This window comes from Marmota marmota, unplaced genomic scaffold, assembly GCF_001458135.2.
Source record: "Marmota marmota marmota unplaced genomic scaffold, marMar, whole genome shotgun sequence".
NCBI classification, from domain to species: Eukaryota; Metazoa; Chordata; class Mammalia; order Rodentia; family Sciuridae; genus Marmota; species Marmota marmota.
Genome location: NW_026000020.1, coordinates 8,899,047 through 8,910,719, shown reverse-complemented (window position 1 = coordinate 8,910,719; position 11,673 = coordinate 8,899,047). Strand labels below are relative to the sequence as shown.

General features: G+C 47.1%; 1 protein-coding gene across 3 annotated transcripts in view; it reads right to left on the bottom strand.

Annotated features, from left to right (window-relative positions):
* Window positions 1-6,785: 6,785 nt before the first annotated feature.
* Window positions 6,786-11,673, bottom strand: part of Ttl (tubulin tyrosine ligase) — a 34,338-nt gene continuing 29,450 nt past the window's right edge. For all 3 annotated transcript variants that reach the window (XM_015499764.2, XM_048810381.1, XM_048810382.1), the window contains one exon: window positions 6,786-9,844. In XM_015499764.2, coding sequence (XP_015355250.1) covers window positions 9,727-9,844 — 118 coding nt within the window. In that variant the 3' untranslated portion in view covers window positions 6,786-9,726. The remainder of the gene's footprint in view (window positions 9,845-11,673) is intronic.

The window sequence follows — 11,673 nt, the reverse complement described above, 5'->3', positions numbered from 1 at the left end:
GAAGTGTAGTTTCCGACTGCTCTGCCCGGCTCGGTCCGGCAGCTTTATGGGGTCGGTGTGCAAACAAAACCGCAGCGCGAATGGGCGGCCGGAACTGCACGGAGCCAGAGCAGGACGGACCGGCCTCAGTCCGCTTCTGCGGAGGACGCTGGCGGTGGGGGCGGTCCCGCTGCCCGTGGGTTGGGAGTGCGGAGTAGCGCTGTCTTCCCTCGAGCCCGACCCTGGGCCATCATGCCAGAGTCAACCGTTACCGTCAGCCAGCTCGTCACTGGAACCCAAGCAGAGGCGGCCCGGGCTGACCCTGCCCTTCTTCTGGACCGAAGCCACGGGCCGGGGAAGAGGGCGTCCACGTGGACTCATCGTCCTTGGGCCTCGCGCGCGTGTCAGTGCGTGGTGCAGCCGCTGCACACCGTACTGCGCACGTCTAAAGTGAAGGCGTGGCCAGCTTCCACCTTTGCACACTTGGGAGGCCGCCACCGAAATGCAGCCAGTGAGCTGACCCCTCGCCCCTCAAAGCGTGCTCCCGCCCTTTGGGAATGCAGATTCCCTGGTGTTAGCCTCCCCTCTTCCTAGTTCTGCTAGCGGGTTAGTCAGCATTTTGTGGCTGTGGCGCAGGACCTGGGGGGAGGGGGACAGCCTAGAGAGGGAATGATCTGTTTGGGCTCCTGGTTTCAGAAGTCCTGTCCACTGCCTCCATTACTTTGGGCCTGAAGTAAAGGCCCATCGTGGTGGAAGGGCATGGAAGAGGAAAACGTTCATCTCATGGCAGCCAGGAAACAGAAAGGTAGTAAGATATAGTCCTCAAGGGCATGTTCTCAAAGCCATCCCCTCCAACTAGTTCCCACCTCCTAATAAAGACATAGCTGATTCCCTCAATGGGTTGATCCCATTGATGAGGTCCAATCACTTCCCAAGAGCCTTCCTTCCCTCTGGACATTGCTGCATTGGGGACTAAGCATTCAACACAGAAGCCTTTGGGGGAGACTTGATATTCAAGTCACAACAGCTGTTCATTTCCATTCCTATAGTTCTCGACACCGACAGATCTACCCAGATGTGCAGCTATAACCTAGGTCCTGCCTCCCCTCCTTCACAGTGCCTCTGCTCCTTCTAGGAAACCCTTCCTCTAGTCAAGGACTCCTGAAAGGCAGGAGAATAAAGGGATTCTTGCAGGGGCCATCATTCCCATCAGCACACAAAAAGGCCAGAAAAGCTCTTAAAACTACTCACAGATCCCTTTCTCTTTTCAGCTACCCCATCATTTCTCTGTCCCCTTCAGAATACAAATTGGAAGAATTTACCATCCTCACTGTCTCTCCACTGTTTTCAAGGTTCATTGATGTCACAGCTTTTCCTTTCATGGTTGAATAATAACTCATTGATGGGGATGTACATTTTGTTTATTCATTCATTAGTTGATGACATTTGAGTTGATTCTACTGTTTGGCTATTATGAAATGCTGCTGTGAATATCAGTGCACAAGTTTTTGTTATGTGTGTTTTCAGTTCTCTTAGGTATTACAACTAGGAATGGAATATATTTGCCGGGTTTCTGTTCTCGCGACTAAAAGGCTCAGGGGTCACTCTAGTTAAACTGGGCTAACTGGGCTGCATGAAATAACCACACAAGAGACACAAATACCTTTTTCTTTGGGGTTGCTGTGACGGCTCCTCTGACCTTAAGGGTCCGCAGAAAGAGAGAGAGAGAGAGCCCGCGCACTGACCCCTTTTATTGAGAAGCTATTCAAATGAGGCAGGGGGTCAGGTTTCAGGGGGCTGAGTCTATCTTCATGATGTCCACTGTCAGCAGGTTGACTGACACCTGGGTAGGCCACACCCAAGGGCACAGTAAGAGGAGGGGACACACACAAGGCACTTCCATGGAAGATTCTATCCTAAACAGGGCAAGGGGTTATATTACAAAGGAACAGGTGAGCATAGCTTCACCCATGGGGCTGTAGCAAGACACACCCATTTCTGTGACTGAGCGCCTTCAGCACCCAGCTGGGGAGTGTAACTCAGTCACCCGTAAGGTTGGCCTCCCACATATATTAACTCCATAGTTAACATTTTAAGGTTCTGTGAAACTTTTTCAAAGCACCTGTACAATTTATTTAATATATAAGGATATTGTAGCAATAAATAAGGATTCCAGCTTCATTGTGTCCTTACCAGTGCCTAATACCGTCTTTTGATTATTACTTGCTCATGCAGTAATATCTGGTTGTGGTCTTGATTTGCATGACCTAATAACCAGTGATATTAAGCATACTTTCCTCTGTTTATTGATTAATATTTTCTTTGGAGACGTGTTTAGATACACGGCCTATTTAATATTGGCTCATATTTTTATTGTGTTGTGATAGTTCTTTGTGTTACATATGGCTGTCCTTAATAAGCATATTACTTACAAATCTTTTCTCCCATTTTGTGAGGTTTTTTTTTCTTGATGATGTCAAACTTTCCAAAAAATTTGTAACTTTGATGAAGTGCAGTTTATTTCTAAGAGTTTCATAGTTTAAACTTTAAGTCTTCAAACCTTTTTGTAGATTGTTTGAAAAAGGGATCCACTTCATATCTATTTTCAATTGTCTTTGCACCATTTATTAAAGAATATTCTTTCCCCTGCTGCATTATCTTAGCCCTCTTGTCAAAAATCAATTGACCTTATGTGCAAGGGTTTATTTTAGGATTCTCAATTCTATTTCTTTGATCTGTGTATCTGTCCTTATGTCAAAACCACATAGTACAGATTAATGGTAGCTTTGTGGTAAAATTTTAAATTAAGTATACATCTTTCAATTTTGTTCTTTTCCCTGTTTTGGCTATTCATTGTTCTTCGTAGTAACATGAATTTTAGTGTTAACTTGTCAATTTCTGCCCTCACCCCAGAAGAAGGAGAAGGGGGAAGGGGGAGGAGGAGGAGGAAGAGAGGAGGAGGAGGAGGAGGAGGAGGAGGAGGAGGAGGAGGAGGAGCAGCAGCAGCAGCAGCAGCAGCAGCAGCAGCAGCTGAGGTTTTTGATCAAACTAGTTCATTCAATTTGGGGTATATTTCCAACAATAATTTCCTTACAATCCACAAAGATGAAATGTCTTCCATTTATTCAGATATTCCATAACTTTCTTCCAAGATTTTTGTAACTTTTGGGGTACAGATGAATTTTTGTCAAATTTATTTCTAAGCATTTAATTGTTTTGGTGATCTGGCAACCTTGATGGACTCATTAATCCATCTATTAGTTTCTGTAGATTCCTTAGTCTTTCTATACATAAGATCTTGTTGTTGGCAGAGAGTCCACTCTCCCTTTCTGTCCTGGACATCCGCCCTCCCTTCCTTTTGTCTAATGGCTCTGCTAGAACCTTTAGTACACTTCTAAATGAGGTGTCAAGAATGGATATTTTTGTTTTCTGCCTGATACTAGGGAGAAAGTTTTCAGTCTTTGACCATTATATAGGATATAGTCTTTGGGTTTTTCCAAAGATGCCCTTTATCAATTCTTTTATTACTTTATGAGGAAAGTTGCATCTTCTGACTCCTGTGTGTTTTTATCAAGGAAGAGTGTTGTACATGATTTGAGTGTGTGTGTGTGTATCGAACCCAGGGGCATGCTACCGCTGAACTACATCCCCAGCCTGTTTTTTTTTTTTTTTTAAGAGAGAGAGAGAGAATTTTAATCTTTTATTTTTTAGTTTTCGGCAGACACAACATCTCTGCTTGTATGTGGTGCTGAGGATCCAACCCGGGCCGCACGCATGCCAGGAGAGCATGCTACTACTTGAGCCACATCCTCAGCCCCCCGTTTTAATTTTTTGAGACAGGGTCTCACCAAGTTGCTAACACTGCCCTCAAACTTGTAATTCTTCTGCCTCAGCCTCCCAAATTGCTGGGAATTTCTTTCCCTTTTTGTAGTGCTGGGGATTGAAGACAAGACCTTGTGCATGCTACAAGCACTCTACCCCTGACCTAATCCCTAGCCCCTGGAAATATTTTTTCTTAAACCCTCTTTTGTCTAATATTAGTAGCTCTATTTGAATTATTGTTTACATGGTATATCTTCTCATATTCTTAATCTGTCAGCCTATTTGTTTTTTAATCTAAAGCATACCTCTTGTAGATAGCATGAATTGCATAATTCTTTAAAAATCCATTTTGGTCTAAAAAATAAAAATAAATTTAAGAAATCCACTAGGCATAGAGGTACACACCTGTAATCCCAGTGACCCCAGAAGCTGAGGTAGGGGATCAGAAATTCAAGGCCAGCCTCAGCAACTTAGTGTGACTGACTCTCAACACTTAGTGAGAACCTAATTGGGGATGTAGCTCATGGTAAAGTGCTCCTGGATTCAATCCCCAGTACCCCCTCCTGGAAAATACACTTTTCCAATCTCTGTCTTTTGATAATGGTGAATGTTTAATCCATTTGCATTAATGAAATCACTCGTAAGACAGTATTTATCTGCCATTCTGTCCTTTGTTTTCTATATCTCATGTCTCCCTCCCCCTTTGTTACTGTCTTCACTTTTCTTATATACTTTATACTTTCTATTTAACATTTGAGTTTCCTTATCTTTTTGACTATAATGTTAGTCTCTTTGTGGTTGATGTGTCTTGGTGTGGCTCTCTCTGAATCTATCCTATTTAGAATTTATGGAGCTTCTTAAATGCATTTTAATTGTGTGTGTGTGTGTGTGTGTGTGAGAGAGAGAGAGAGAGAGAGAGAGAGAATCGAAGTAGAGAAGTTTTGGGTCACTATTTCTTCTAGTGTGTGTGTTTGGGGGGTACTGGAGATTAAATCCAGGATACTGTACCACTGAGCTATATCCCTAGTACTTTTTTAAAAAAAAAATTTACTTTTTGGTAAGTTGCTGAGGCTGGCCTTGAACTTGAGATCCTTATGCCTCAGCCTCCCAGGTCACTGGGATCACAGGCATGTACCACCACACCGGCAGTTAGGCACGTTCATAATACCCAGGAAAGCATGTTGCAGTCCTTAGTCCTCACTTCCTGCCATGTACAGACTCAAGGTCACACAAAAATAAAAGCTGAGGGAATACAGTTTTTCCCTGGGCATGCACATAGTCCTATGCCTGCGTGTGACCTTCTGTGTTCTTAGAAATATGTTGAAGCTTTTCAAAACTTCCTATGGACATCTCCTTCCCCAGCTTCTCCTCTTTTGGTCAGTTTGCTATTGATCCGATGGTTATAGTTACCTCAGGAAGTTGATGTAAAATAACTGCTGCACTCATTTTCAGCAAGTGTATGCAGGGAAAAGATCGTCACCTGGGCAAGCTCTGAACCCCATCAAATAAACACCAGGAGTGGGGGTTTCATGGAAGACCAGAAATGCCAAGCCGTGGCAGTTCTCTGGTAATGGGGCTTCGAGGAGCTCCAGCCTCTTTCTGCCCACTCGATGGCTGCTAGGATGCTGGACTCCTCTGTGGGTTTGTGGCTATTGGCTTCTGAGGCTGCCATGGAGCAGGAAGGGGGATGGAAATGAACAAGTTAAAATGTCAAGGCTAAAAGTTAAAAGCTCATGGTTCTTACTGAGAGGCAGCCATTTGTATTAAATAAGTTGTTTTTTTTTTTTTTTTTTTTTGATTGCTGCTAACCTTTAGTAAATGCCCATACCATGTTGCTGGCGTTCTGTTGCTTTTTCGGCAGAGGGGATTTTCAGAGGTTCTTACTCAGCTATTCCAATACAGGACATTCACCTGATGTCCTCTCACATGAATTTTTAAGGAGTTTTGCTGTGATCTTCAAGCCCTCCCACAAAGCATCCCACCTCACAGGGGTGTTTTCCCTGCCTTTAGGGATACTTTAGGGAAAACATCTTCAAAGTTTTATTGCATCTCTGGGGCCAAGGAGAACAGGAGGTTCTTTAAGGAGGGTAAGCTACTGAGAGCAGGTGTGACCAGCTTCTGAGAGGCGTCCTCTAGTATCTTTGAATGTGCAATCTCGGGCTTCTCAGATCTGCCTGCCTGGTGCCACACCTGCTCAACCCTGCACTTTGTCCACAGGACCTCTGCTGAGCCCCATGGAGAGTGTCATGTCACATCTGAAACTTCTTTGGAGTAGGGTACCTAAGCCAGGGTTTCTGGCTTGGAAAGACCCTCATCTGTGCTAGAAGTCGGTCTATGGAGTATAAGCAGCCCCTGGGGTGAGCCAGCTGTATCTAGGGAGAGCAAAGCATGCCGCCACATTGCATAAGAAGGGACAAGTTAGTGACTGTTTTCACGTGTGAAACCTTGAGGTGTTTGTGCTTCACAGCCACATAAAGACTTGCCCCAAGTAAAACGCTCAGGAAGGAACCTTGGCCTTCCAGCTCACCATGGAGGTTGCCTCCTTTCAGAAGCCCCTCCAACTCCTCCTGACTGTCCTCCACAACCAGGATCCACACAATACACAAGACGTGTGAAAAATGGGGAACAGATTTCAGCACTTGAAATGGCTTTGATGCTTCACCCCAGAGCAGTTCTGAAGGACAATCTGTTGGCTGATGTAATGAGCAGTGTCCTGGGGTCAGCGGACTATGGCCACATCTGGCTTGGTTGGTGTGTGGTCTATGAGCTTAGACTAGTTTTTCTGCTTTTTTAAGTTTGGGGGGAAAACCCAAAGCATATGCAACAGAGATCCCACACAGCTTGCAAAGCCTAGGGATTTGTTAGCTGCCTGTTTATAGGGCAAGTCTGCCTCCCCCTGGATAATGGTGTCATGGATTTAAATAGTGAGGGACATCCTAGGACAGCCAACACTACAGTAAATGACAGACACATGGGGGCAAAAACACTTGGAATATCTTTAATGCACCAGGCATTTTAGACATCCATAAAATCACCTCATTTCAGAAATCATGTCCTCTTAGGTACAGAGTCTGTGTTCAGGACCAGAGACACATATACTACTGAGTTCTCGATGGCACCCACGTGCTACATGCGACCCACTTTGGCACCTTGTGCTGGGTAGCAGAGCCACCCCCACCACAGGGCTTTGTCCATGCCTGCAGACACCTCAGCTGTTAATGAACACACCTGTGGCTTCATTAACACCTGCTGGTTCTGTGGATCCCAGTACACTTCTAGCCCTCCCCGATATCCCATGCATGTGACCATCAGCCTGAGGAGCGTAGTGACACATCATGTCAGCTGGTACATGGGCAGCACCTGCTCCGCTCCATCTGAACACTGAGGCACTTAGATGCTCTTGGTGAAATGGAGCTTATAGTTATCTTAGGAGTAAAGTGTGAGGGAAGAGGCTTTTTTTCTCATAATTAAAACTTCAGCACATATTTAGATTTATAAAGTCACATGTTTACATTTCCCCACCAAGGATTCATGCACTGTTGAAGTGAATGAAAGCATGTTTGAATTTCCAAATGCTGTGATGGAAGCAAACAGAACCTGCTTGACAACACCGGCTTGTGCCATGAATACATCAGTGTCTGACTGTTCTGAAAGAAATGCTCATTTCCAAAATGAATTTTCTAAGAAGCCTTGTGTGATTCTTCCAAGCTAATCATGCTTTTCTCCTTCCTCCTCAAGCAGTGGCTCCAGGCATCTCCAGACATCTTGCTGCCTGAGGCTCTGACGGAATTGGCCAAGCGGGGGCGCCAGCATTCTCTGCCAGCTCCCAGGTGTCTCCAGCATGAGAACCCTGGTGCTCTTCTGGTTCTCATTCATCCTCATGACAAGCCCTGATCCTCGGGTCAGGCTGCAGTCTCTTCCATGAGATAAGAAACTAAGGCACAGAAAGGTAACAGGCTCAATGGACACTGTGCGATCAACGACAGAGCCAAGGTCGGCATCAACGTGTCCTAATAAGCAGCGCCGCCTCCCCAGCATCTGGACTAAGGAACAAAGCCAATGGGGAGCCAGGTGTGTGGCCTTCTGTGCCAAGGATGGCACGGAGGGACATGGGGCAGCTCTGAGCCAACCTCCCACCTTAAGCAGAAGAGATACATAAAAGAGATCCGTATCTGAAACCCTGTGAGGGACCCACCACAAGGACCTCTTTTACCTAAAGCCTCACCTCCCTCAAATGCATGTGTGAATGCAGGTTTCTTAGAAGCCCTGCCAGGAGTCGCACTCCTCCTGACAGCTGATCCCTTAGCTTCCTCATGGCAAGAGCTGCAGAACTTTCCCGTGCCCCTGACTTGAGTCCCAGTGCATACAAAACCTCCACAGTCCTGTAGACCTGCCAGGGCCCCAGCACCCTCCACTTTCTAAGTGGACATGCATCTTCTCTCTGCCTTTTCAGAACTCCCAGACACCAGCCCCTCGGCTGCCTCACCACTGGCTGTGTGAATTCACTCTGGATGCAAACTTCATTCTCCATGTTCCAGGTGACCAGGAGGACTTTCACTTTGTAATTCCAAATCACCAGCTGAGCAGAGCCAAGCCAGCCGGGAGGCCACTTCAATGTATCACCTTCCCGTCCCACACCCACTGCTACACCTATGAAATCAGTCTTAATCACTATTCCTTTTTTGTCGCCATAAGCTCCCACATCTCATCGTACCTGAGGAGGCGACATTATTCCTTCTCCTTCTTCAAGTCACCTGACTACAGAAACTGCCAAGTAACAATGAATAATGGAAGACAGCACGCCCCAAGAAAGCTTTCCACACATCTGCTGTGACTTCCCGAATACTCTAATCTCACACTGAACACAAACGACATCTTGCTCCCACTCTGTCAATCGACTCATTACTTGGAAACCACATCTGAATGAACCTGTTTGTGGAGGCCTCCCAGATGCTGTGTCCAGCTCTAAACCACACCTCACCCATCTGCAGGATAGATGCTCAGAAACTGTCCCTGCAGCTCCAGGGACTGCTTGGAGCACAGGAGAACATAAGAGGGAACGCCACCTCCCTCCGGCCAGGGCCACCTGGAGAGTGGAACTCTCCCTTCTCCAACCCTTGGAGAAGCTTTACAAAGGTTAAAAAAAAAAAAAATAGAGTGAAGGAAAGGGAACTCAGCAAATGTGCATCTAGAATTCTCGTTAAACAATGATAAGTGAGAACCATGTCCAAAGACCCTGTCCACCCACCCCACCTATTAAGTAAAGCACGATATGTTTTTCCTCTCATGCTTATTTGATGCTTACAGGATTGGCAGACTGGCTGCTTTGTTTCTAAAACATGCAGAGAGCAGACTGACAGCAGTCTGTGCTGTTCGGTGCCTAATCCCAGGACCCCCGATAGGCACGCCACCAGGAAGGGGGCGAGAAAACGGCCTCCCTGAGACACTATGCACGGCACAAAACTAAGGACAGTTGGTGCATGCGTGTCCAGAGTTTAGTGGGGCGGAACGAGGTGGAGGAGATGAGCAGGGAGCACACGGGCTACCTCCAGAACGCACAATGGGCCACTGTGTCCCAGAACAGCGGGCTGCAGCAATGCTCAGAGCTCAGGCCGCAGCAGGTGGAAGGACCCCCGTGGAGGCCGCAGCGCCTGCCATCCCGGGAGGAGAGGCTCTGTGCCCAGGGCCAAGTACGGAAAGACCTGCAAAGAAGAGCACACTCAACAGCCAGATACTGATGGTGCCCCCTCGGAAGGCTGGCCTGCTCCTCCCTCAGGGACATCGGCTTCAGGTCCCGAAAGCCTCCACGGCTCTGTGGAGCGCTCTGCTTGGGCAGCGCCCTGAGCAGCCCGTGGGGGCTCTCCGGAGTAGCCTTCTCTTATCACACCGTGCCAGGGCTCTCTCTTCCCATCTCCATCCCGTCCTTCACAGCTTGATGAAAGCGGTCGGCTGAGGCTGAGGCTGTTGCTCCACGTCTGGGGGCGGGAAGACGCTGGATATGGCTATGTCCACGATGCCCTGGCACAGTTCTGCGTAGAGCTTCCTGGAACGAGTTTCAGAAAAGTCACTGAGGATGTTCATCAACGTGCAAGGGAAAAACAAAGGCTTCTCTCGTGTTTTTTTTTTAAACCAAGCTCTGCCCTAGAAATCCCATCTCATGACCATCATTATAAAACTGGCTTCCGCCACAGAGACAAATAACTCAGGAGGCAGCTCATGCAGGCAAAGAATTCTCTCAGAAGCTGTGTGTGCCTATAATCCCAGCTGCACAGGAGGCTGAGGCAGGAGGATCACAAGTTCAAACACAGCCTCGGCAATCTACTGAGGTCCTAAGCAACTCAATGAGATCCTGTCTGTAAAAAAAAAAAAAATACAAAAAAGGGCTGGGATGTGGCTCAGCATTAAGTGTCCCTGAGTTCTCCCAATGCCAAAAAAAAAAAAAAAAAAGAGAAAGTAATGAATTATCTCAACAAATAGCTTCTTTTTCTTTTTAATTTTTTTTCTTTGTAGTTGTAGATGAACAGTATGCCTTTATTTTACTTATTTATTTTTAAGTGGCGCTAAGGATTGAACCCAGTGCCTCACGCATGCCAGGCAAGTGCTCTGCCACTGATCTACAGCTCCAAAGGCCCGCCGGGTGAACCGATCAGACAACTCCTGCTCTAACCACAGGGAAGACAGGCAATTTCAACAGCATGAGAGCCATCTGCCCTTCCAGGAGAGGACCCACCTCAGCTTCCCCTTCTCCTCCTCCTCCTTGGTGAACAAGTGAACAGGCATTGAAAAGACACTTCTTTCAGCACAAGAACAAGACCTCAGGGCCCTGGCTCCTACCTCAGCGAGGAGGCTCAGGTAGCCTCCAGGCCCAGCTCACTGTAAGACCCCACCCTATGCAAAATCATGTACCAAAAAGACAGCATCTGGGCTGGGGCTGTGGCTCAGTGGTAGAGCGCTTGCCTCACATGTGTGAAGCACTGGGTTCGATTCTCAGCACCACATACAGATAAATGAATGCAATAAAAGTCCATCAACAACTAAAAAAAAATTTAAAAAGACAACATCTGTTCACTTTTCTATTGCTATACTTGAAATATACTCATAATACTATAACCTGGGTAGCATCTGTCTCCTTCCTCAAGTGGACTTCCTTGGGGACACTCTTCTTTACCTGTCCCGAGACCCTGCCATTCCCACCAAGACCGAGCAGAGGGACTCGAGCAGACATGGAGTGGCAGCTGGGGAGCCAGGGAGAAGAGCCCAGAAAAGACAGATGCAAGCTGTGAAGCCTGGGGCCCTGCTCTGCACGGCTCCTCAGGGAAGCTGCGAGTCTCCACTGGAACACAGGGCTGCTGCTGGTGGGCAGGACATCGGAGCACTGCCTCACACTCTGGGTTAACTGGGGAGAAGTTGCTGTTCCTCCACCCTCCCCTTTGGGTGTCGAGAGCCATCTGTGGACTATGTGTGGACCAAACAGGCATCACAGCCAGGAAATAGGAAAATCTGGTATTATGGGACTTAACAGTGGCAATACTGCTTAAAGATGGCCCAGACACTCAGCTCTGCCAGGTCCCACACAGATGGATGGGGTGACCTGCTGGAGCCCCATAGCCTCTCAGAGATGGGTGTAGCCTGCCAAGATGCCAATCAACCTGCTGACTGCAAAACCTCATGAAGCAAGACTCCACCCCTGAAACCTCATCCCTGCCTTTGACATACCCCCTCACACCGCTGGAGCCATTTTCTAGTTGTTCAGCTCCAGCTCCTATGAGGGCTGGACCTATCAGGGCCTCCATGCCTCTTAAAACTGCAATTCTCACTTTGTCTTTTATTTCTTCACTAATTATTTCAGACTTTATTTTCTCAGGTGGCTCA